This window comes from Haemaphysalis longicornis, unplaced genomic scaffold (assembly GCF_048455015.1).
Source record: "Haemaphysalis longicornis isolate Haplotype H1 unplaced genomic scaffold, Haemaphysalis longicornis Haplotype H1 scaffold_1, whole genome shotgun sequence".
NCBI classification, from domain to species: Eukaryota; Metazoa; Arthropoda; class Arachnida; order Ixodida; family Ixodidae; genus Haemaphysalis; species Haemaphysalis longicornis.
In genome coordinates this window covers 291,236,763-291,263,896 of record NW_027526203.1, presented here as the reverse complement: position 1 = coordinate 291,263,896, position 27,134 = coordinate 291,236,763, and the positions used below count along the sequence as shown (strand labels likewise).

At 45.2% G+C, this 27,134-nt stretch overlaps 1 protein-coding gene across 3 annotated transcripts in view; it reads right to left on the bottom strand.

Moving 5' to 3' along the window:
- The window catches only part of LOC144147917 (ubiquitin carboxyl-terminal hydrolase 20-like), a 73,412-nt gene extending 51,664 nt beyond the window's left edge, over nt 1–21,748 (bottom strand). The window contains exons 1-8 of one of the 3 annotated variants that reach the window (XM_077679598.1): nt 21,478–21,748; nt 20,960–21,023; nt 10,539–10,674; nt 10,323–10,442; nt 7,325–7,547; nt 5,232–5,301; nt 4,292–4,405; nt 2,530–2,608 (exon numbers count right to left, since the gene is read on the bottom strand). In XM_077679598.1, the coding sequence (XP_077535724.1) occupies nt 2,530–2,608; nt 4,292–4,405; nt 5,232–5,301; nt 7,325–7,547; nt 10,323–10,442; nt 10,539–10,619 (687 nt within the window). In that variant the 5' untranslated portion in view covers nt 10,620–10,674; nt 20,960–21,023; nt 21,478–21,748. The remainder of the gene's footprint in view (nt 1–2,529; nt 2,609–4,291; nt 4,406–5,231; nt 5,302–7,324; nt 7,548–10,322; nt 10,443–10,538; nt 10,675–20,959; nt 21,024–21,477) is intronic. The other 2 variants (XM_077679596.1, XM_077679597.1) reach the window with 2 other exon arrangements.
- Nucleotides 21,749–27,134: the final 5,386 nt, after the last annotated feature.

Here is a 27,134-nt window from a genome sequence, read left to right as displayed (position 1 = left end):
GGTGGCTCAGTGGCTAAGGCGTTGTGCTGCTGAGCACGAGGTCGCGGGTTCGATTCCCGGCCGTGGCGGCCGCTTTTCTGATGGAGGCGAAAAGCAAAAACGCCCGTGTGTACGAGATTTCGGCGCACGTTAAAGATCCCCAGGTGGTCAAAATTAATCCGGAGCCCTCCACTACGGCGCGCCTCATCGCCTGCGTTGCGTCGGCGCGTTAAACCCCACAATCAATCAATCATCATTATTTCATAACATCTGTTTCAATGACCAGACTAAAATCGCTAAAAATGTGGAAGCTGCCTTGGGGGAACGTCAGGCAGCGATCTGATTTGTTTGACGAACGGTTTCGGGAAAACCTGCCTCGTTGTGAAGGGATTTAAAAGAGCCTAGCCAATTCTGATGGCCACGACTGATGTTTTATAGCTGGTTGATGATTGCTCCTACTTATATTCTTGCTTTATTTCCTCAGCTTATCCCACACTTGACTGCATGTGCTAGGCCTTTTCCAAGTGCCGGTGCTAAGCTTTGGAAACTGCGTTTACGCGATTATTTCCCCTTGCGCAAACACTGTGCAGAGGTGCTGCAGGCGTGTAGAAACAACAATGTCTGTACTATGTATATGCAATATCGGTCAAAGTACCCACTTTAGGGCTCATACCCCCCCGCTCGTCGGATACTGCATACTTCGGCTACAGCGGACGTTTTTTTCCGGATGAAGAGGGTCCGTTGTAACGGGCGTAGACTGTATATGGTTTGTCATAGTGTTTGGTGGCTGTGTCACACATTCCAGCAAGCCATTTAAGGCTGAAAGCATATCTACCTTTTTTATTTCGTGTAAAGAAGGGTGAAGCATTGGAAATACATGCAGCAAGATCATCCCTCTTTCATTCAACGGCCTAGGCCACAGAACATTGCTAAATTTGCCCCGCCCCCCTGCTTACATTGCTCGTAGATTTTACGTGACACACCCATTGCCGCCACAGCAAGCCCACTGACATCCCATCACTGCCCGCTTAAATTGTGCATGATAAACCTGTACATGAGCACAACACAACGCCGACTTATGTCATGCTGTTTGCTTACGTCACCAGTATCGTAGCTATTTAGGCTAGGCTAGAAAGACAAGAGGAGAAAAAAAAAAAAGAAAACCACCAGGATAAGTTAAAATAACCCCAGTGCAACTGGTAATCTGTGGCAGCTTTTTAGCAACAGGCAGAGCCACAATGAATGTTTTGCCGTTTGCATACATACAGGGTGGTGTAAGCCTATTAAGAATGCTTTAGAATTCAAATTCTGTCCAAACTGCTTGTTTGTTTGGACTTGAATTTTGCACTAAACCCCAACATCAGCGATCGTACTTATTCGTAACCGGGTCACCAGACAAAATTCGGTGAAAGCTGTTAATTAGCCTATGGTATACAAAACGTTGATGATGGAATCACGGGTAATGACATCATTGGAAGTGTTGTCACCACATCCAGTGATCCCATTTCTGGCGACATCCCTTTCGGTTAGTTACTCTCAACACCACCACCTCGGATGAGACCATTTTCTATTGTGCTATTACATCTGCCTTACAGGTGTGTACCATCCTGTAATAACACTCCAAGCCAGCGACCTTGTGGCGTTTTCCTCATGGTCTTTGTGCGGCCTTGTGTACCACTCTAAAGGGTCCCATGATGGACAAGTGAATGCCGGTTATGGACAGCAGAGATTGCTGGTTGTGCATCGTGTGATGGTCAGGTCCATGTTGGTTACAGATGCCCAGACAGGGAAATGTAGGCTATATCACTACTGGCATTAGCAGATAGTGCTGGCATTGCTCAGAAGTTAGCTTGGACAAAACCATTTTTTCTGTTTCCACTTTTCAAAGCTGAAATTTTAACGGTCATAACGGTCGTAACGGCTCCAATGCAGACAAAACAAAGATGTTATAGTCTTATTGCAATTCTTGTCTTCCACACAGTTCCACGATACTATGGTTAGCTGCATCTAAGCACCAGAGTTTTTTTACAAAAGATGCCACAAAACAATCATAATACTTGAATAAATTATAAGATACCTGCTTTATATGAAAACAAGATTTATATCTACAATCAGAAATATAAACTAAATAAGTCCCATAATTTTTATTATCATAACCATAATAATTTTTGTACTTTAAGAGCTCTTTAATAAAGTAGCCACTGTGCACTTGGATTCATCATACTGCACTGAGAAACAGGTGCAGAACTAGCGGATCCAAGTCCAAGACAAACAGAAAGGCTCTAGCATCATATACAAACGCTTATAAACCTTGTCTTCATCCACAGCTTTTGCTAAGTATGATCGCCGATCTTGGTGTTCATTAAAGTACACCATAAAACGCAAGCTCGTGTGAATTTAAAGCCAGAACAAGCAAGCGGTTCCGACAGAACCAATTCTGAATGTGCTCACTGCAACAACCCATATACGGTCGATCTACCCAAGAAAGAATATTTAGACACGAGCACAAAATGCTGCTTGAACTGTCTGCAAAATTCAAGAGCACGTTACCTGCTGGCTGTAACCTCGAAACACTGGGTAGACCATCTTTATCCCATACGCGATCCCAGATGGAACCACGTAGCTGGGCCTACACACACAAAAAAACAAAGGCTTCATCTATTAAAATGCCTTCTTTACACATTGCAGACATATGCCTTAAAGGTGCAAATGAAATTCCAGAACTTCACAGGCAAATATGCTGAACTCTGGTCATTCAGCTATTGCAAGCCTCAACTAGCGCAGAGAAAATGCTGACCAAATCAGAAGATTGTGCTAGTCAACAAATGCAAAATGAAAAAGCAATGACCGCAAAGAGGCTTCAAAAAGGGGTGCACATATTTTAATTATTCCAGGTTATTTGCAGTCAAAAGCGATGTTAATAATTTCGTTTGGGAACCTGGTGACACATCGCTAGGATACTGACACTTCAACTTTGAAAACCCCTAATTATTATAACGTACGTAGTACTAACAATCTCACCTCAGCCTAAAGGGACCATGAAGACAGACAGCTAACAAAAGAAAAGACTTCATTAAAAAGATTGCTAACAATGATACCAATTTTATCACAAACTTCAAAAGAATAATCGAGCTAATAAAAAAAACAGATAAAGCAGTGACGACTCCTTCGGCCACTTTCCAGCAATCTCTGTGCAACACCACAGAATCTTGTTTGCATGATTGCCAGCCGCTGACCAAAGCCACCACCAAGAAACGTGACTGAGCAATTGTAGTGGGATTCTTATAGTTCATACCACAAGCTATGTGCAGCACTATGAAGGCTACATTGTTGTCAATAGAGCACCCACTAAAGGTGCCTCACTAACCGCGAAGGAAAGCGAGAATAGGCGAGAGGGGAGACTGAAAGGTCCTTTCAAAACCCCTTCACGATGAGTTAGGCGCCCTCAGTGGCCCTCTATTGACTACAATGTAGCCTCCACAGTGCTGCATGCAGCTCGTGGTATGAACTATAGTTCCATTTGATTGCATCACTTGAATGCTAACGAGCAGTTAACACATTGATAACTGTGTTTTTAAAGCTGGCCAATTTTATGTCACTCCTGCCCATATTACGTCACTGCAGCGTAAAATTTGGAAGCATTTCAATACTTTGTGTTTTTTTTTTCCGTCAAAAAAGGTTGCAGCTGGAATGAAGCTGAGCGAGTTACCAAAGGCTAGTTCCTTCAAATGAAACGAAGTTTTCTTTTGTCTTCATGGACCCTTTAACCTAGTGTTATGATAAAGGTCTTTGACGTGACTTCTAATTGACCAAGTCACAACTGCAAAAAACTGGATCACTTCGCCTTCTCCACACAGTAACCACCATTCTAACATTATAACACACAAAACCTGATAGCTGTTATGTACATCACTGCAACAACTGTCAACTCAATGCTCTCCTCATGTTTACTTTGCACATAGACTACTCGTAACAACAGTAAGCCATCAACCTAGCTAGTTTACACCTGCAAAATAGCCACTTCAGGCCCTGTTCTGTAACATGCGGGCACTTGGGCAATCGGTGCTTCCAAGGGAAAATTTTAAGCAACCTTCTCATCCCCACTGCTTCAACATGCGACCCCGAAAATGTCCCGAGAAATTATTTGCGGGTCTACCTTTCATGCTTGCCTCTGGTATTTGCCCCAGTCCTTTGAACTTATTTCAACCCGACACTGCCACCCTGTATTTACTGGTCGATCTCCGCTGTCTGTGATATTTCGCGGCCATTCCTCCCTCACTGCCACCCAGCCAAGCTGACCTGGAGTGCTCACCTGCGCTTGTGCCACATTTCCCGCACTAGACGCATGTAGCTTTTGGACAGCCCTGGCTTCTTGTCACACTGCACCAGTCCTCCACAGTCCAGGAAGAAGTTGGTCAGCTGGGGGCTGCCAACAGAGGGGAAATTTCACAGTCGCCCATGACCACAAGACCCCATGTGTACAAGATACAATACGACATTACTGCTGCCTAAAAAAAGAAAGGGGGCGAAAGGTGCTGCATTCCATATCTACAGTGGCCTTATTTAGGGCCATTAGGCATCAGAACCCCCTTGCAGCAAGAACTGTCTTGGAAAAATAAAGTGCTGCTGAAAACGACACAACGACGAGGCTTAAAAATGACACGTAGAGTACGAACCGTTTTGTACTCTATGTGTCGGTTTTAGGGTGTGTCCTTGTGGCATCTTCAGTAGCACTCTATTTTCTTCAAACGAAATGCCAACATGTCCCTTTTGCCGCATTGTTAGCAAAAACTGTGCCTCTTACCGATCCCGGCATATTGAAGCGCAGCAAAGACGAGGACAGGAACACACAGGACGACACACAGGGCGCTATGCGTGTCGTCATCTGTGTTCCTGTCCTCGTCTTTGCTGCGCTTCAATACGCCGCTATGTACCAACTCGCCCAAACCAATACTCTCCTGAACTCTTACCGATACTTCCTTATAAACACAAATCAACATTACTAGCAGTGAAATGCAGACAAACGCCCGGTACTGCTCATTCTGGGCTGTTGGAAAGCAGAGGGGGGGGGGGGGGGGGGAGAAGGGAAACGATGCATGATGATAGCCGAACAGAATCTCCAAATACAATGCCAGCCCAATCAGTGAGCACCCTGTCATTGCACCCCTAGTTTTCAGTTTCCCGCAAAGCGCTTGCACCACAGGTGGGAAAACAACTTTGGCATTTTTTGACATTCACTAAGCAGTACTCACCAGTTAGACAGGGCTTGGAGGGCTGCATTCATGTAACAGGTGTTCCCAAGGTTCTGCAGGCCCGTAAGACCTAGAGCCAAGAATGCCTTTCATGAGCTCCAATATCTACAGAGATTTTCCCAGCATACAGATCACACCTTTTAAACACAACTCTTCCGCACAATTCCAAGTGGGTATGTAAACATACAATTATAATGTGGTGGAAGCATAATAAACCAATGCAAGGTATGGCTCCTGTGCACTGTTTCTCACACACACGAAGTTGTCGCTGCTATGATGTTAACCCAGTTTGACGCAGACATTTTATTCAACTTCAAGACAAGCTACTAATGATTTTGAACAAACCCATCATTACGGCATGCGCTTTGAGGCTGAAGGGCGAAATTAACAGGCGATCGATTGCCTCCTGTTCATCGTAAGGGTAGCACTCTCTCCCTGCGATTTATGGGGGCTAACAAGTCACTTCACTCCGACACAAGTCGAGAAGGTTTTAAACAAATCGTGCACACTCTACATACCTGGTGCGGGGTTGAATCGCCACTAGAGATAATTCCTACACAGTAAGCACAGTCCGCCCGCAGAAGCTCACCGTCGAATTTCATGATGAAGCGAACGTGACCACAACACACACACACACACAGTTTCGGCCGCCGGCCTGGGTGTAAAACTTTGTTCGGGCAGACAGTGCTATGTGAGGGAGCAAAAAACTTGTTCTATAAGACACAAATTACTGTCCACAGAAGAGCGGAACTGTGGAGGGCTGACACACTACTTGCTGCCATGATGTAAACAAGAAGATAACAGACATGTGACTATCCGAAACTGCAATAACCAACGTAACCGGCACCGGCACCACGGCTTGGCAGCTTGTGAATGTCAGCACGGCTTTATTATACCTGTACATTTATAATTGTTCATGACTTATGAAAGTTACCGTGCAAAGAAAGATTTTATGTGTTTATTTGACAGCTTCTGAGCGCGGTTCTGATTCTGTTGTTCGTCACGTGACTCTTGGCACATCCGCTCAGTCTTCGTTTACGCCATCTCTGCTGGGCGACCGATAGTTTCATTTCTTGATTAATTACGTGATTAGTTTCAAGGCCCTAGAGACTGGTGTATCTGCAGATGCCAATCTATCTATTTTTAGCCCATTTCGGTTTTGTCTTCAGTGTCCCTTTAAATATCGTATGAACGGGTGTTATTATACTTCAGCTCCACTAGAACACTGTATGTAAGACACAAACTATTCACAACTGTCCCACTAGGAAACAAATTTGCTCAGCATGCACTAGTGGTGCAAAGCTGGAGAAACAGCAGAGCTGGCGGCCCTTCTTTCTTCGTCAAAGACCCGGCTATTGACCCTCACATGGATTTCCGAACTGGCCGCTGAAGGTTCTCCACGACTGGCAAGCCCGGATCGCTTTGTCCGCAGGCTTTCACATCTCTCCTAAAGTGGACCACGTTAGCACACGCTAGAACCCGTGGCAACCGGCTTCGTGAACTCGGCGTGTATAGCGCGAACACTCAGTCTGGGCTCCCCACTTCAAGCACGAACGCACGTGAACTGGCGAGAAGAGCACGCAAGAGATCATGCCACAAACTCTGGGCAGTGTGTTCTCGAAGGTCGAGCTGGCTGATGCCAGGTGCTCCTCACAAGGCACACGCTCATGTGCGCTCGGTGCTTTTTTTTTTTTTTAATTTTGTTTTCCGGCCTGGACGATGCCATGTGCTCCTCACGAGGCGTACGCTCACATGCACTCGGCTGGGCTGAGTTTTCTGGTAACGCTCGATGGCGAAACTACAAGCTTAAACAGCTCTGCTGTTAAAAAGAAAAAGGGGAGCACCAGAGTGCTCTTGAAGCAAAAGCATCAATTTCAGAGCCCTAACCTCCACCGACCTTTGCCTTTTAGTGCTTCTCAAGTTGCGGAAGCACCCTAAAGCTGGGATCTCAAGGAGACAATGGAATGGGCGTCATCAATATGCTTCCTTCCTGCTGCTTATGAGCAGCACCAGAGCCTTTTTGATATGCATGCGCCACTCATATCTTTAGACACAAAAGACAAAGCTATTCAGAGCACTGCTGGGTTTCCCACCCCTGGGCTTGAGGCTGTTCTCCCTGTCGGCCTCATCGTCCGAGTCGGCGGTGGCCGTGGCAGCGGCTGCCCGACGAGTGTGGCCAGCCGGCTGACCACTGGTGCGGGGCGATGCTCCCAGCAGGGGAGGCCGGTTATTCTCCAGGAACACTTCACTCTCACACAGGTAGCACCAGACCCGCAGGGTGCTCAGGTTGAGCGTCACCGAGTGCTCACAGCAGCCCTGCCAAGACATCATGGGGAACACCTGGTAAGAGGCAAGCCTCCACCTGCTGGTTCACGTCTTTCTTCAACCGCACAGAAACAGGACAAACAAAATACGCTTTGTGGTAAAAGGAAACACCGTTATGTTTTTGACATTGACAAACATTACGTGCAAACAATGGAGCCCAAATGTGCCGATTGCAATCTGAGTTGATAGGCTCTCGGATATAGGGCGCAACTGAAGAAATATAACCAGCTATAAATTACAAGCAACACCACTTGCAGCTTCCATGGAGGCCACTCCTGTTGCAAGATAAGGCCCGTATAATTTTTTCAGCCGATAATGAAACAGGAAAACATTTACAAATATTGTGTGGGAAGAAGAAAGGAGAGGCTGCAGAAAATGAAAAACAAAAAGCATGGATAACTTAAAGAAGATTGTGCTAGGAAACATTGCAAAATTATTTCCAGAATGGCCCAGGACTTTAGAGGCGGCCCTAGCCTGGAAAAATGCCAACATAATTCTGATACACAAGGAAGGCTAAGTCAAAGAGCTTAAAATAACTGAACCATCAGCCTAGGCAGTCTTGGTTGCATATAAATTGTTTAGCAAAGCACAGCTAATCACACTAGTGGAAGCCTAGATTCAACCAACCGAGAGAACAAGGTGGATTTAAAAAAGGCTACTCAACAACTGATCAAATTCATGTCATCAATTAGGTAATATAAAAATTCGTGGAGTACACTTGGGGTTGTTCATTATAGGGTAAAACCAGATTTTAGCCGATTTCTACACCCCAAACATGCTTCAGGAGAATCGGTTTCTCCCAATTTCTTCCCGATTACAGCTTCTTGAAGTAGCCATCTGCAGGAATGTGCGCTGATAGTAGTCCGCCGTTCTCAACCAGCACTTTCTGAAAGCGAGCGCCACAAACACAGCTTTCGAACTCATTGAGTATTGGCACGATTCTACACTGTTCACTACGTCAGGCTGGCAATGCTGCACTGGCATTTTTGTGCCTAGCCAATGGAAGCTGTGTTGTCGAGAGAACTTTCTCCAAGTTGAGATATGTTCAATGATTGGACAGGTCTCGAATGGAAAAGACTGACATGTTGCGTATGAAGATGATAATGTATGCAAACAAGGATGCGTGAAAAATTGACCAGCTTTTCGGGAATAAAAAGTTTCCCTTCTTAAAAGTTATCAATTCTCTTTACTGTCATTACTGATTCGTTTACAAACAAACAAACGTCAAAATTCGGAGAGTATTTGCTAGAAAACCCTGATATCCTCCCCGATTACCAGCTTGAAACAGCTTGAACCAGCTTGAAACCAGCTTGAACCAGCTTTAAACACCAATTTTGATGTGTTAGAGTTAAGAAGCTCGTAATACCTACTGATAAAATGAATTTAATGTATTACTCAGTACGTCTGTAGATTTAACCCAAAAAAACCTGAATTTCAGAATGGCTTTACAAAACAACCCCATTTCTCCCTGATTATAAGTTTGAATATAGCAGCAGATTTTTACCCCCCCCCCCCCCCCTCGATTTTGAAAAAATATAAAACCCGAAAACGAACCACCCTAAGTATACTGATCCCCTCAAACACGCTTAATGCATGCACTGTGGACAAGTGGTCCAGAAGTCACGTTTGTCAAGCTACGACTCACAGCCACAGCTCCATTTTAATTTGCATTTCAAAATAAATCTCAGCTGGGCACTTGGTATGGTATGGGTTCCCACAATATTGTGCAGAAATTTCCTCTGAGGTCTGTCCTTGTGTTCTGGAAATCCTATTCAAATATGCCCAGTCGAAACCCATTCTAAGGTCTGTCACTGAAGCAGAAAGAATTTATTTGAAATAGCCAAATGAATCACTAAGATAGACATTTCCTGTCTTTATTTCAGGAATTATTTCTCAGATTGCAATTTTATTCAACCAGAAGATTATCATTTCAGACGACAGCCCAAACTTGTGACCACAAACATGTTTTGAAATGGCAAATATTCAGGGAGAAATTTGTCTTGAGGAAATTTTCATAATTTTATTTGGGGGATGGGGGAGAGGGGAACACCGGGTCAAATCTGGTTTTACCTGAGAACAAAATTTTGACCCTAACTATTTTGGGTTGCTCAAGCTGCTCAGAAGAGTTCGAAGCTTTCAAAGTGAAACATGTGGGAAGAAAATGTAACAAAAGAAAATTTCACAAGAGCCTTGCAAGGGTCTATGAAGCATTGCGTCCATGAAAGAAAATGATCTCATGTAGCAAAGTTGACACTTTACGTTCCTATGTGCAGTGTCGTGTTTGCAAGGAACCAGAAATTGGCTGCACCCTTTGGTAATATCAGAGTAGCTACACCTTGCATAATGTATGGGCATAGTGGAGGGCAAGGCAGTAATTCCTGGAGGGGGAGACAGGCTATACAGCTACCATGTTACGTATTAAGAGAGCTAAGTGGTGGCTTGTATGTGGATGAATTTCCAGGTTACATTGCAATGATGCTAGTATGTAACCTGAAAACCTACCCATTTTTGGACCCGCAGCCAAAGAAAAAAGAAAAGCTGGGAAGACTGAGGCAAAAGAATGTTATTTCAACAATAACTAAAGAAGTGAACATTTTTTACACATGCATGCCATGATGAGGAAACACTTGAGTGCCATGGCCAATGAGTGTCGATACTAGTAGCAACCTTGCAAGGCACGCCTTCCATGCCAGCCTACACAGGCTGCAGATACAGGAGTGCAGCCCGTGGCCCATGCAGCAGCGCCCACTGGAAAAAGCGACCCACCTGGAAGTGCTGGGTGCTGTGATCCTTAAACGCCTCGCCGCAGCCCACATGGAGGCAGTCGCGGTACAGGCAGGCCCACAGGCTGGGCCCGCTGGCTCCACAGGATTCACAGCGCCATTGCTGCATGCCCAAGGACAGTCCAGTGAGTGGCACACACACAATGCCTCGCTCACACCAGAATGCCATTCACTACTCTTGAACAGCCAGGGCACTCACCTCCTGCTTGCGGGCAATGTCCTCCTTGGTGAAGTCCCCGACAGTGGTGACATGTGGGCACGCACTGAGGGGGGCAGCCATGGTGTCTCCCGCCTCCTCACGGCCTGTGCCTCACGCCCAACTGCATCACTGCACCCTGCGATCCCCCACATCCGAGACCACTCCTCACAGGCCAGCACAAACAAGACGACCATACATGCACGCCAAACACAAAAAAAGTGCCCAAAATGGCGTTACAGCATCATGGGACTAATTAAAGGCTTGTAAACAGGGCACACTAGATCATGCTTATTTGCATTGCTTAGTTATGTTTCATTACAATGCTTAATTAGTTAATTACACAGGAAAACTGAAGCTGCCCTGCTGCCTACTTATAAGTTTCCGTCTAACAAAAATGGTGTACAATTCAGACAAAAAAGAGCCATTAAAATGTATGAACACAATCCAGCCCTGGTTACGAGTCCGTGGGTGCTACGAGTCCGTGGGTGAAATTCTGAATTCACAGTGGTGCAACAGTGCAAACAGACGACGGGACAAAGAACGAAAACAACAATACGAGTGCTCATGTTGTTTTCGTTCTTTGTCCCGTCTGTTTGCACTGCTGCACCACCATAAATTTGTACCAACTGGCTTAATTCTTGACTATTTTGCAATTCCTAATAATTTGACTTTCAAAAAAATTTCATACAAACATGTTTAAAACAAGCTGGGAAGAAAATGATTTTCTCAAAGGCATGTATTGATTACAGGCTCTGGAAGAACACAAAGGAAGCCTTACTCTCTGACTTTCTAACTGATCCCAAACAAGATCTCATCAACTTTAGGTTGGTAATCTACAAGTTTTCCATTAAATCCACTCCCTCTTCCCCTTTTCTTCTGTCATTTTAGCAGATTCCAAAAGCAACTTAAACACTTCTGAAGTTTCATAGAAACTTCAAAAGTACATAAGTTACTTTTGACGTAACAGTGGCCCAAATTGGCAGCTCAACGACATCATTGCAAGCAGAAATAAATCTAAGCACCCACTTTACCTCTTGCAATTACAATATATCTAGTTCTCACTAACAGACACCTAGGTCACACTTTTCAACAAGCTCTAACAATGCCGACTAGGTACGCAAGATTAAATCCTAGCATTGTTATCACGTCTTTCTCCATAAAAAAAAAAGTAAGCTCTGGAAACGGTACATATCATGATAACAGCGTCCCACATATCTTCCCACGATGCCTCCACCACTGTAGTGACCCAGAAAAATTATCCTTTTCTGAAGTAGCGCACCGTGTGTGTGAGGGCGTGTATGCATGTTCTCGCCCCCTTTTGTGCATTATTGGCGGTGTGTCTGCTACACTCTGCTTGTGAGGGACAGCAGTGCCTGTGCTAGAAATCACCCGCTTTGATGCTTTAGTGCATTAAAAAATGTATTTCTAGTAGTTCAGTTATTTTTTGCCAGCTTCTGACACATCTGAATAATTTCAAGCTGTATCCCTCACAAGTTTGCAACACACGAGGAGAGAGCTAGAGGGAAGAACTTTCTTCAGAGCATCGGTGAGAAGATTGTGTGTAACTCACCCTTTCTAGCTTATTCGAGATTCAGTACTCGGAGCTCCTCGATAAGTGTTCAAAATGTGCAGTCTTCCATACAGTATTTTTGAGATGCTCTTATAAAGACTCAACAGTCTAATGATACGTACCAAGCAGCAAGCCCCTACACGCGCATTGCGCAGCAAGAAATAAAGCGGCTGTCTTTATTTCTTTCGTTGTTGTTGACTTGTATCCGATGCATGTTTTTTTTCTGTCCCCAATGCATTAATTTTTCTGCAACGTCACAAACGTGTTATTAGTAGGTATTGGGAATGTTTGGGAGGCTCACAAAGATTGTGCGGATATTTCCTTCAGGCTGTATGGCGTAAATTCCCTTCTTCACAAATTGGCTTTCATTATGGCTGGGTGCAACAAGGGGCATATCCGCAACGTACGTTGTTTATTCACATGCAAATACAATGAGAAGACTTGTGCTATGCCACCGCGATCGCGCCCCAGACAACGTTGTCCAGAGTACTTGAAGGCAGCTTTTGTGCGATGAATTTCTATCGTAACCATCATTATCATAACTGACTCTCAACCCAAACAATTATGACATGATTACGGTGTTGAAGGTGTGACATACTCGCTAACAAACGCAATAAATAGCATACGTTCATATATTACAAGAAGCGAAACCGATGAATATTTCCAAGCAGCTCTTTATCATTTTCCAACCCTTCCAGGCGTCAAGAACATATCCTGGTCTACCCAAGATGGCGTTCTATGAATTGAAGAAAATTACTCTTACTCTTTTGTCCTGGACTGAGGACCCGGCCCACTAATCAGATCAATTTTACTGTTAAATAAATGTTCTCCTCCTCCTACTCTGGAGTGCAGTTCTCCTATAACGCATATCTGAACATTGGGAAGACATGGCTGTGGGAAAAGTACAGAATTTACCTCCAGGTCTGAACAAACATAGGGTTACTGTATCCTCACCATAGACATGACTAGTTTTGCTCAATAAAAATCCATCCCGTTTATAAGCTTGGTATAAAACCAGCATGCGGCTATACACACAGTGGGTTATTTGGAACTCAACCTACAGTTTTTGCAGCCACAGTGCAAGTCGGCACACTTTCATGCCATGACAACGTAAAGTGATGTGATACGATACTTTCGATCGTTCGGAAAGGTTGCAAAAACTGTTTTACCTCACATATGATTACCGGAAATCGTAATGCCTTCTGCCAAAGCAGACTGCCCCTAAGGGCTGGTATTTGTTTTGGTCTGACATTTTCGCTGTTGTCAGTCATTAACAGCTGCCTGTTCTCTTTTTTCTAAAGATTGCTGAACACAGAAGCTGCCACACAAGACCGGCTTTGCAAGGAACGGGGTGATGCCGGCAATGTTTCCTCCATAGCGGTCTCCAAAACTATATTTTAAATAACACCTTGAGCTAGTGCATGCGATTTTAAGTGTTTTATTATGATAACAAGTTACGCACATGCAAAATCTGGTGTGGACAAGCATCAGACATCAACCGAGCGCAAAGAAACAGCAGGGAGAGAGAGCCCGAGTGAAGCAGACGACAAATGAGAGAGTCACGTCATGGAGGCGCGCTTCGCAGCGCCGCCCGTGGTCGAGCTTCACCACTAATACTTGCAGCACGATAAAGAACAGGAAAGGGTGCTGGAGAAGAAGCCCTGTACCTGTTGATTTCTCCACAAAACCAACATACATTTGACTGTCATTAATTCAACACCAACAACACGTCTAAAATTTGGCCAAATGAAGTGGAAAATAAACTTACACCCAATTAAAATACACAGCTTTACTGCCTAAATTTAGGCACACTCATTTGAATTGAGTGCTAAAATAAAATTAACCACTGTCCAAATGTACTACTATACTCGGGAACAAGTTAAGAATGGCAAAGCCCATGTTCGGCATCACTCCGCCTAAGCGACGGACCCGGATGCCGACGGGCACGCGCGTTTTGAAAGGAAATTGCTATGAATGCGTGATATTGTCTACCTTTTCTCGCATAGTTTGTTTGTCTTCATTGCAGTAGTTTTAAAAACATATTAAGTCCAAAAAATCATGGAAACTGCATGTGCAATATTCAAAATATTCCCAGTAACGCACTACTTGCGGCGCGCGGAGTAACAGCCGGCTGCGGTGACGAGACACAGCGGCAACTTCCATTGCAGTTCTTAACTTGTTCCGGAGTATACCTTCCCTAGGCTTGTTTTTAGAACAGTAATATAACCATATAAGGTTATTTGTACGTTAGCGAGTTAACTCGATAGAGGGATGAAATACAAAAATTCGGGGCAAGGAGTGGATTCTGATATCCCAAGGCCGGAGCAGTCTGAAGTCTATGGGAGAGGCCCTCCTTCTTAGAGTTGTCGTTTGCCCAGTTTTAGAGAGGCCCAAACGGTTTTTGCGACAGCGGGCTGGTAGCAGGTCAGTACTTAAAACCAGCCGTCATTGGCCAGTCTTCTGGCCATTGTGCCACGATTATTTTTTTTGTGCATATTATAAGCATCAATTCAGCAACTACGAACAACGATACATGTGTGTTGACAAGCTGCGCAAAGACACGTAAGCAGAGACAATATGCAGGCGAGCGCACTTCCCGAGATGGAGAGGGACCAAGGGGAGGAACAAGACAACGAAATATTGCTGCCACAGTTCATATGAAAAGAAGAGATTTTAATGGAAGAAGTATGTGCGGCTACTTTTCAGTGCTGCGCGTTCAGAGCAATAACTAAAACCTGTCATTTTTAGTCCAAATGTTATATTGATTTCTCTCTAGGAAAATGCTACAATAAACGGCATTGCATGTCAAAATACATGGCATCTTTTTTTCAATGCAAGCTCAACATTCTAAGGGCCGTTTTTTTTGTTTTTTTTTTTCTGGGGAAGGTGGCAACCCCACTCATCCTGCAGTGGACATAAACAGGCTGATGATGACGATGAATTTTACATGGAATACAATATCAAAGAAACCAAGCTCTCACGTTGGCTCTAGCTTCCCTCATGTTAAATTACCTACACGAAAGCTTTTCAGGCAACACAAATAGTAGCTTGAATATCTGAAGTGTCCTTTGTTCACAACAGGGGTGGAATTTTCAGTTTTGCCCATTTCATGTCCGCTTCAAAGTGTCCATGTCGAGTGAGCCCTGACTGGCTGAAAGCAAATTACCGAATGCGATGCAGCCCCAGCAAGGCAGGGGATCGGTTTCTGTGCATTTCATTGGTCAGAGGCATCACAAGTGCAACTACATTACGACTGAAATAACACAAAATGGACATTTTCAAGAACGACAAAACTCAGAATTCCACCCCAGCTTTCCATTTTGCTTTGGCTATTTGCCCCATGACCATGTCCTCCGCTAAAAGGTCCAAATTAGGTATGCACCCTTAAAAACAACACCTGGGCTACAGTACACTATGATGGAGGAATACTGATGAATTAAGGTGGCCACCAGGGTAAAAGCAGTTCCCATGACACTTTCTGACCCCCACTTCTAACAAATTTATGGTTGGTTGTTGCACTTCATTGTGTTTTTTGCTTGTTATGTAAATGGCCAGAACATAGAACTTAACACAGAGTGCCCCATGTCTAAACACTATGAAGTTTCCAAGTAAATGATTTTTGATACCCTAGTATACCTCAAGCTTGTGAGCATTTATGTTTTCTGCTTTCCACCTTCATCAGAAAAACAGCTGCAGTGGCAAGAATGAAAGCTGCTTCCTCACGCTATGTGAAGTAACGCATAGGCCATGGAGCTACTGGTGCGATGATGCAATGGAAAATATGTGCTGGAACTTAGCCATCCTGCTAACCTCAACTGACAAAAAAAAGTGTGCCTCCTGGAATGCACAAATTACTCACACCACAAAATGACATGTAGCTTTGAATGGCAAGTATGGAATGAAATTATGCAGACGATTTGTTACTGTTTATGAGAATTGCCAAAACTGAGGGCACACTTCTCAGACCCAGGTCCTAGCAACATCCCAGACAAGGGGAAGAGGGATGATCCGCAGAACACCCGTAACTCTGTGCTACAGCTTACCTTAATGGTGACACCCCCCCCCCCCCTCTAAATATTCACCTACCTCAAGAAATGGGCAAAACTGTACAAGTAATACTAAAAAACTTATTTCACATACTTTGCACAAGGCTTTTTTTTTTTTCTACACGACATGTCTCTTGAAATGTTACGAAAAATATTTCTGCTCTAAGAAGTACCACAAATTGCAGAATGGCCCGGAAGCTTCCAATGCCCCATGTCGCACCTGCCATTTTCCCTGAAGCCAAGAAATAATAAAAAATTGCTGGACCATATGTATAATCTGTTTTCTAACTAAACAGAGTGCATGAAGATGTTGGCTGCGGTTGCATCAATGTACTGCTGTCAACGCCAACCTTGCCAACCAACACACGCATGAGATTATTAGGTACGAAAAAAAAAAAGAAGAAAGAAAGAATTTGTTTCTGTGAATGCTTCTCACTGCCAATTGACGAGCTGTTTGGGAGTTGCCATTTTTGTAGCCTGACAAACAAGCACATAAAAGTAGTCAATCACTAATGTACACGTATGCCACAGACATAAAAAGAATGTGCTAAATGCAGATGTTGAACTAGCGCATCCCTCCACTTTTCCATTATCAGCAATAAATGCTTTATCACGTGCCACTCATCTCAGTAGTACAAATGAATCAGGTATTTACAACACTCCTGGTAGTTGTCAGTAACACTAAGTTCCTAAACAAATTTCAGCTGCTTGTGCAAGTAACCTGGCCACACTTACGCACTGTGCATGTCTAATGTGGTGTTTGTGATGGAAGTGATTCGGGTTCTGATGGGCACTGACAGCAACACCAATGCACATCTTTCGCTCTCTCCAAAGTGCTCATAAGTTGATCCCCAGATAGTGCAGTGTGGAACTTCTGAAGCACTTCCGGGTTGCCACGAGGACAAAACAAGCGTGTCAAGTGCATCTTTCCTATGTGCATGAAAGACAGCGCAGCGATACAGTCTGCTCTTCTCCTCAATGAAGTGCTGTTCGCCAGCAATGTTTTTTACATTTAAAAATGCATGTAAATGATGGCCTTCCTGAGACCATGTTTTTGTCTACCACATTTTCACTCGTACAACCCACACGAATATTTGATAAATCTGAAGAGTAAAATTGGAGTGTGAGTAATGTACGAATTCTGCCCAGAATGCTGCTTCACAGCAATGTGCTGCGTGTCAATATGCATTCTTCATCACAGCCGGCATAGAATTCTGTCTCCTACTGCAATCTAGTTGGCTCACTGCCATATGCAAAAAGCAAGCAAAGTTTCGCTGTTCAGTCGGGGCCCTGGCCCTGGCCTGGCTGCGGCATTATCCTATCTTTATCATGCTAGTTCAAGGTCAGATTCCCCTCAGCGAAAGAGTGTCAAAGGGGATCAGATAGTAGGGGCCACCACTGGCACAAGTGAGAGGGAAGCTTTTTAGCTATCTAATCAGCTGGGTAGATGTGCCTCCTCATACAATAGTGGCGGTTTTCAGTTACTTTTCTTTTTCCAAGAAAAAAATGCGGAATGATGCGCTCTTCATGAGCAGGATAAAGAAAATAAGTTTGACGATTACAGGTACGTATGTTCATAATATAACTTGATGCTATTAATAGTATAAAGTACTAGCTTTTTCTGAAGGCAAAGGTTTCATTACATGACCAATAAACGGAATATGCAGGGATACTTTTTGTTTTTCACTATGGCCGCAGCAATGGGGTGTACGCTATATGGAGGGGCGGATTACGGGGATGAAAATACAGCACTTTTGTTAGCCAAAAGGCTCCTGGTACATACACACAATGCGCACAGACTTCGTTAAACAGAAAGTGCAGTAAAAAATTACTGTCATATCACAAACACAAAAAATGCACGATTTCCAATAAAATAAACATTGGGAAAAGAAAAAAAAATCGAATCGATGTTCTTTGCAGCATAGTTCGGGCAATCTTATTTTAATGCGATCGGTATGGATGGAGTTCCTTCCCTCCTGTGCCATTCGTAATGCTGTGGAAGTTACGACGTGCTGGCTGGTAACGACAAATGGCAGGGCCGTGTGCAAGTCAGTACGGCATCTGTTGTATGCGCAGCAAAGCTCTCTTTATATGATTATTTTGGCTCAGTGAGCCCAGCATGTCTGCTGTCTTGCATTTTAGCAGTGTTTTGTTATTTGGGCACAACTCTTTAACATGAACAGAAACTAACGCAAGCTACGCTGAGCACTTGGTTTGAATTTCGCCGTTACGGTGCTCCATACCAGTGCCGTCTAATGTGGTTATGCTCCTTCAGGATGCATCTATCAGGACAGCGAATGCATAAAAATTCTGGAATGCTTTTGCACACATGTGAAAGGAAAAGAAAGGGGGCTGACTGAAACAGTTCACGTCTTTGTAAATGTGCCTGTGTGATCCAGCCCTCTTTTGCAAGGAAGCCCAATTAAAAGGCAGTGGAAACTTGGTTTGACAAAACACTCCAGTACACACACTGCTCGATGACATGTTCAGACATGCACAGATGCAACCTGCACAGGAGCTGCACATCTCATCAGCCTACACAAATCTCTTTCCACAATGTGCAGTGAGTCTTACAACATGGGGAATGATAAATGCATTTAAAAAACAGACCAAAACAACTGCATGTCACTAAACTAGTGAAATACAACTTCCACTTCAGATTTGATTGGTACAGGAAGCATATGAGTGAAAACAATGTCATCTTAGGGCTGTTTTCCATGACATGATTGCAGTTACACCGCAATTTTTTTTGTAGCTTTTGTGTGCAATTTTTGTAGCTTTGTGGTCACACCACCCCTGAGGAGCCTGCTACAGGGTTTCAGTGTGTCAACTGCAGTTAGGCTCTTTGATTTATGGGGCTTCGGCAGCAACCTCGGGCGGTAGTCTTGTGTTTTGTCCGTTTTATGTCCATTTAAAAAGTGTCCGTTTTGAGCAAGCCCTGATTGGCTAAAAGCGAACACCCGGATGTGACGCCACGCAAGCACAGCGAAGCTATGACAAGCCGCGACTTCTCGGAGTAGACAATTTTTCGTAGCCTTGTTGTTGGCTCACTGACGGAACAATAAACACATAAAAAAATAGTTTAAAATAGGCTTAGTCGTTTAAAATGTGTTTACAAGAACAGCTGCGCAAAAGTCAACCCAACGCCCACCTACAACTGGAAGTACGTCACAATAAAACAGACGCAAAATGGACAAACTGCTGCTGAGCATGAGGTCGCAGGTTCGATTCCCGGCCGCGGCGGCCGCTTTTCTGATGGAGGCGAAAAACAAAAACGCTCATGTGTGCAAAATTTCGGCGCACGTTAAAGTTCCCCAGGTGGTCAAAATTAATCAGACCTCCACTACGGCGTGCTTCATCGCCTGCGTTGCGTCAGCACGTTAAATCCTACAATCAGTCAATCAAAATGGGAAAACACAAGAATACCGCCCCCTGGTTGCTACACCAAAAGTCTTCCAGCAGTTCTTGCAGCATGCAGGCATCCTGAGATGCCCTTCTTAAGAAAATTAAAGGTAACGTGACAACGTGCCAGGATTAAGAATCAGCAACTTTGGTTTTCTATCATCTGAATAGGATAACACTGCCACACTAAAACTTTTCCATTTTCTTGTTTGAATGACGGAACATATCACAGGACGGTGTCCCATGAGTAACAGCGGGCAACAAAAGTCTTAGTTGCAGGTCAAATTAAAAACAAAAGTAGCTGTTGATGCAATTCCGGTCACTGTTGCAACAAGTGTTTCGAAGCACAGGTTGCACTGGGCAAAACATGCTTTAGCCCTTCAGCTGAAAAATCCTTAGTAAAAGCCACATGTACTTGCCTCCTTTTCATATGCTTAGCCACTTAGGGCAATTATGTCCCAGTTAGAATGACTACATTAACTTTCTAGACATTAACCCACTGATACCTGTAATTAATGTACAGACAAAATGACCAGGGCATAACCTAGACATAAGAAGATAGGCCAGTACCTTCAGGTTAGTAACAATACTCCTTAGAGAGTAAAGAAAACAAGAAACCAAATTGTGAGGGGTTTTACATGCCATTTTTACATCTTGCACTTCGAGATGCACCGTAGTGGAGTGTTATGGATTAATTTAACCATCTGGGTATCTTTAATGTGTGCCAAAATATCGACACAGGAGCTATTTTGGTTTTCACCTCCATCACAAAAACGACTGCCACGACCAAAACCGAACTGGTGCCGTTAAGATTAGCAGTATGCTTTAGCCAGCCACCGCTGTGGCATCCTTGGGGAGTAAATTGGCAAAAATGGCTATGTTTCATCCTGCTTTCATTATTTTTTCTGCAAATGTGTTTTTGCCGCGTTGTATGAGGCCTAAAAAAAAAAGATAGCCCGAATTTCAACTGTGCATTAAGGTATTCAGGTGTATGAGAGGAAGAACGAACAGGTGCCTAAATCCTACCAAATAGGCAAAACTCAACGTTTGCTTTTATTAGGCCAACAACCTCACGACTTTTAAACGTTCAAGCAAAACTCTTGGTGCTCCTTGCAAAAGCCGCCTCTTAGGTGTCAGTGAGAGTATGTCCTTAAATGACACACACCCACGGGGCGGCCAACTAAGTGAGTTCCAACAGCTTCTTACAGCTGCTGTCACACGACCTAGAAGCATGACAGACGGAAGGTGTTCGGGCAGCGCTCCTTACAAGCCTCCCGCCGTTAGAGCACCGTTGTCACTCAAGGACGCAGCGCACTGCTCGTTAAGAAACAACGCGAGGAACGGGCCGATTCTTTCAAGTTAACACCCAAAAAAAAAAAAGGGGGGAAGAACACAGCACATGCCTTGTTTCCTTGCTAACGCTGATACGTTTGTGGAACGACGCTTTGACCATGCAGGGCGCAGGTTCTGCAAAACAAGGAAAGGAAAGGACAGCGTAGCTTGTCATTTTCTCTCTTTACATGCAAGAATCTGGGCTTGTCTTTTCTGCACGGCATGTCAGTAGAGAATGCGGCAAACACGTTCTCTTCTGTCGTTTCTACTCATTCAAAATGGTGCCAAGTTCAAATCGATGGGCGCAGAGAGCCGACATCAACTCGTGCCCTCAAGACATCACTGCTTTCGGTTCCAAAGAAAAACAAAAGATAATAAAGAAGCCACCCCGTGGTTGCGCACACCGTGGAAACATGCTAGTGCTGTGAGAACACAAGACCAACCCGCTTAGGGTACGCTTCGAGAGGTTGAAACGGCATTCCCCGACACGGTTTATAAGGCCCGAGCGATCGCTGTTCCAAGCAGCGAAGCAATGGGCGCCGCCGTTGCTTCGCTCGATAACAGCACTTAAACATGCGCTGGTGCTCACCTCAGTTCAGATGCGGCTGGTCACACAAGGCAGTCTACAAAGGCAATGCGGCGTAGTTTTCTAAGCCGAAGGAAAACTCTGGCCTCCCTAAGTAGCCAGTTTCTAATGCTGAGTAGCCGTCTCCCAGGGTATCCTCTTAGCATTGGCCGTCGAAACTAAAGGGCAAACCAACCACACTTCCTGAAGCTATCCGCAGCCGACTCGATGCGAAGCCAGTAGCATTTTAAAGAAAAAGATATTAGTCAAACTCGCTGTACTTTTCTGTTTAAACCTAGATTTGCCAAGCAAAAATACAAAAATTTTATAGCAAGAAGATTTTTTTTTCTCGTTGTGATTAAAGTAGTTTGAGCAGTTCGGTTTTTGCCACGGTGAGGAATGTTTTGTCTTGATTTCTGCGGCAGCGCCTCTAGCAGGAAACTTTTTATAACGTTCTATCTCTTTGCTTTTGACACACACAAAAAATAACGTCTTATAATTAGCATGCTTCAAATTTTTATCACAAGTTTGTTTATAATTTTGCTAAAAATTGGTGCATTATTGTTTAAGCGGGAATTTTGAAAATTTTGTTTTAGGGGAGAAGCCCCTTAGGGTCTCGGGCTGTCGGCGTCTGCTGTCGTCGTCGTCGTTTCGTGTAGTCACGGTACTAAAACCGCGGGACACTCGTTTTCAAACGCCTCGCGCAAGAACGTAACGCGTACTGAAAGAACACACTGGCAGGGGCGGATTATCCATGGTTCAAAGGATTCAAATGAACCGGGCCCTCCGGGCTTAGGGGCCCCCTCAGGATCGGAAAACAATGGAAGATTTTGTGGTTTGGTTCGAAAAAGTTTAAGCCTCCAACTGATTTCCTTTGACTGAAACAGAGATTACCCATTTTAATAGTGAATACTTCGAATAGGTTGTTCGTTGCGTTCTTGTGGGGAAGCTGTGATTTTTTTGGGCTTGTAGAGCGTATTTACATTTTCACTGCTGTGTCTACTGATCGCTGGGCTGTAACTCCAGGCTCACTTGATAGAAAACGCGACCACGGTAATCCCAAGTCCCAGACACGTGGTGGTCAGCGCGAGAGGATGCAACGACGGCTCTCGTGGCAGGTTCTAAAGAAATCAGAGATGCCTTGATCGAACTATCCGAAGGTCATGATGAATCAGCAGAAACGAAACACGAGACAAATTCTGTGCTGAAGGCAATGGTAACGTTGCAAACCGCGTTGATGGCCGGGGTTTGGGATAGAGTTTTGCAGCGCTTCAACGCCACCAGCAGGGAACTGCAGAGCCCAACACTGTCATTGAATGCTACCGCAAGCCTGATGAAATCGTCGTGTGATTATGTATCCGGCTTAAAAGAGAAGTTTGTTAAAACTGAAAAGCTTGCGAAGGAAGCGCCGGACAATGCTTCGTACAAAGCAAGCACCCAGAGAAAGCGAGAACAATCGACACGATACGACAGCACTGAAGGAAGGAGCACGCCAGAGCCACAAGATCCTTCAGCTAAGTTCCGCAGTGAAACCTTGTTAAATTCGTCATGATTGACAATCTCCTGCACTCTCTCCTAGCTGGCTTGAGCGCTTACGCTGAAGTGTGCTCGCAGTTTGCTGCTATTACAGATTGGAACGGATTTTCCCCAGCGGCGCCAGCGCTGAGGCATCTGCAGGCAATGTACCTCGTGAAAGGTATCCTTCTGATCTGGCTGGCAGATTTCCCAGTTAGCTTGAACAGTTTATTTCATTTGCGAGCAACGAAGGCTGTCCTTTGTTGTCATATTCATACACGACGTAATCGTTCACTACACCCCGGAAGGCATCCTGGGACACCTCTGACTGCCGGGATGTGAATTTTTGGCATGCAGAAGACTTGGCAAGACCAACTCCGGCGTCAATACAGAGCCGAGCTCTAAGGTCTTATTCTAAATGTGCTACAAAAGGGCCGAAACCCACTGCTACACAGAAGGAGACTGTGCCGTACGGATTCACGTGCCACTAATTCGCACACCGCACGGGCGTTTTCCCAACCCTACCGTGGTGTCTTGTGACGAATGCGGGGTGCGCAATCCTGAGCAACGACATTTGTGCAACCCCTTTGTGCCAGCACAGGCACTTAACGGTCGACAAGGAGTGCAAGCAAAGATGCAAGGAGCTCTATCTACTCAGGAAGAATGGGACAGGGAACACACCGCGCAGCGACAGGTAGACAGCACCCGAGGAGCCTGAAGCAATCCAGGGGCAACGGACTAAGTTACCAGAACAGGTCCGTCCAGAGCCCCGTTCTTCCCGGGTCTCCGCCGCAAATCTAATCGGAGCCGTCTGAGATCGAAGACACCTTTTGGTCGCGCCTTTCAGATAACGACGCGGAAAGCAACGACAGTCAGGTGAGCTGGGAGCCTGGGTCAGTGTTCTTACTCCCACTGCTCGCCCCCTGAAACACCCTGCAGTGACTGTGCACTGACCGGGAAAATGACAGAGTTACGCACTGAGCTCCAACTCTCAGCAACACGGCAACAATTAAGCTCTCCAAACGATTCGGACAGTGGCAAGAAAGGCAAGCCAGAAGTCGGCCAAAGCAAATACTCCCACACTTCGAGCTCGCTAGGCATTACAGCAAACCTTTGACCAATTTGCCAATTGCATGAATGTCCAGTGTCAGCTTGTCGTTGCAGATCAGTCGGCCATCAGTCGGCTCAGCGTCGACAATCCTTTCTTTACGCTGATACATGCCCTTTTAGATATGCTCGAAGTCCAACAGTCATCAACCTTCGGTCGTCCACCGAGAACATCACATCACTGCCCAGGATCCACCGACATATCCCAGATAGTATATAATTGCCCACAGTACACTCTTAAAAAACATGTACAGCTTTCACTAACGGAACACTAAGTTACTTGCCCCAGTATACACTAGGTACTTAGTAACTGGAGGTAGTAAATGCAGCACTATACTCGGGAACAAGTTAAGAACGGCACCAGCTCATGTACGGTATCACTCCGCCTAAGCGACGGACCCGGATGTCAACGGGCGCGCGCGTTTTGAAAGGAGACTGCCACGAATGCGTGATACCGTCTGCCTTTTCTCACGTAGTTTGTTTGCCGTCGCTGCAGTAGTTTATAAGCATATTAGGTCCAACAAGATGCAAAAACGGCTCGTGCCATGTTCAAAATATTCCCAGTAACGCGCTACTTGTGCTGCGCGGAGTGACATCCGGCTGCGGTGATGAGGCACAGCAGCAACTTCGGTGCCGTTCTTAAGTTGTAACCGAGTATAGTCAGGGTTACTAACTGAAGCAGGCAGTAAGCACCACTACCACAGGCGGAGACTACGGAAAGGGGGGGCTTGGGGGCCGGAGCCCCCTACGGTGTTTCCCGGAGGGGGCTCTGCCCCTCTCGGCGACGCTGGTCCCTTCCCCACCTCTACCGCCCAAGTGCCATTACCAGTGCTCTTACAAGTTGATATTTCTTTAGAGTTGCCTCTACCTTTTCACTTGAAATTTTATTGGGGCTAAAAGCTTGCTGCATCATTGAATTGGTGCATACGTGGACGGCTTACTTTCATACTTTCCATTTATTCCTTCGGATTCTTATCATAGGAGGGAATTGTTGTTAAATCTTTTATTCAAAAAGGAAGTCCGGAGGCCTTGTGGGGGAGGTGGAAGGGGAGGATTCATGGTTGAAGAGGGCTCGTACGAGTTCGTGGTCGTCGGGAGGCGGCATCAATTTTTCACAGGAAAATTGTACAGCATTGAATGGTCCATTCGCTGGTGTAGGCTATCGTTATACAGGGTGTCCCAGCTATCATGCACCAAGATTTAAAAAAAGAGAAATCGCGTAACTCGAAGAAAACCTAGTGCATAATGTTTGCAGTACTGTCAAGAAGCGGACAGTAATTTTTTCGTTAATGAGACTTAATTAATTAATTGTAATTAAATATCTAACTCGAAAAATACTGTCCTAATCACTAAATTGTCAATGAGGCACTTGTAGGTAACCATGAGGGGAATCTAACTGCGCTATTTTCAGCAAAGAACTAATTGCGTACTCATTTATTCTGACTGATAAAGGAAACCCGCGAAATATGAAAAATACCACGTGACGACGCTTACGCGCGCATTGTGAAGCAGCGTCCCCAAACAAAGCTGATTGAAAGCAACTGCTTTGGGTGTTACCCGCCCGAAGAGACAGCGCATCACCTTGATAATAGCATGCATGGAAGGAGCAGCAGCAGCAAGATTCGCGGGACGCGTGTGCAGATAAGGAACAAACACGGTCGCGATTTCTTCTTTCTTTCTTTTGTCTATTTCATTCTGGCTAACTCAGAGGCAGCCTGTTTGAGGGCGTTGCTTTACGGTGCGCGCGGAGGCGCCGTCACGTGGTATTTTTCATATTTCGCGGGTTTTCTTTATCAGTCAGAATAAATGTGTACGCAATTAGTTCATCGCTGAAAATACCGCAGTTAGATGCCCCTCGTGGTTACCTACAAGTGCCTCATTGACACTTTAGTGATTAGGACAGTATTTCTCGAGTTAGATAATTAATTACAATTAGTTAATTAAGTCTCCTTAACGAAAAAATTACTCTCCGCTTCTTCACAGTACTGCGAACATTATGCACTAGGTTTTCTTCGAGTTACGCCTTTACTCTTTTTTTAAATCTTGGTGCATGATAGCTGGGACACCCTGTATAACTCGAGCTAGACCGCTATTAGTGGCGAACAGTATGATAAGGTTAATGGTGTGTTCATCTAATGTGAGGGGATCGATATGGGTAGAGAGATCTGAATTTGGGGAAGTGAAATTCCGGTATCGAGAGAATTTGGGGCATATCCAGACCAGGTGGTGCAAATCCGCCTTGACGGCTAGCTGACAGTATGGACATTTCGGGTTGATGTGGGGGTAGTACCATTTGCGAATTGTTTCCGGTGAAAATGATGCATCTGTATAGAATTATAGAATTTGTTAATAAATATTTCTTGGGTTCTTGTAAGGGAAGGTTGGTTGGAAACGTGATCCCTCGGCGCAAGTTGCTTGTGTCGGAGTTTCTTTTCGGGTTTGTACCGGTGTATGCGTACGGCGGGGGTTACGCTGGTACTTTCGGTCGTGACCAAGCACTCAGGGAGGTCTGAAGGCTGGGCGACGGCAGGGTCAGCGGAGGAGAGAAAAGAGCAAGCCTCCTGTGCAGCTTCGTGGGCTGCCTGATCGCTCGTCACATGACCGGTTCTTCGGGGCCCCGGTGGGCCGGTGTTGGTGCGCGGGACTAGGGTGCCTGGATGTTCCTCCTCGCCCGCCCCTCCGGGGGCGGCGAGGAGGAACATCCAGGCACCCTACGGGACGAAGGAAGGCCAGGCCCTCTTGGGGTCGAGCGAGCAAGGACAGACGTGAGTACCGGATATCCGGCTTTCCCCTTCCTTTGTTTACCCGCTTTGCGCCTGCCTCCTGATCCTCGCCGGACGCCTGGGTCGGCACGAGCGAGGAGTCGACTACGTTATTGGTGGAGCGCCAATAAACGCGAGTTTGGCCGTTTCGTTGTGTTTGTGTGTTCCTTGCTGTTCTCTGCCGCTACGCCGGTCGGCGGTCCGTGGCGGAGTTCAGTCGAGCTAGCCTTGCGGCCGGAACCCTGGTCCCCACACACGATAGTACATCCCCTCCGCATCTGGCGTGGATGCAGAGAA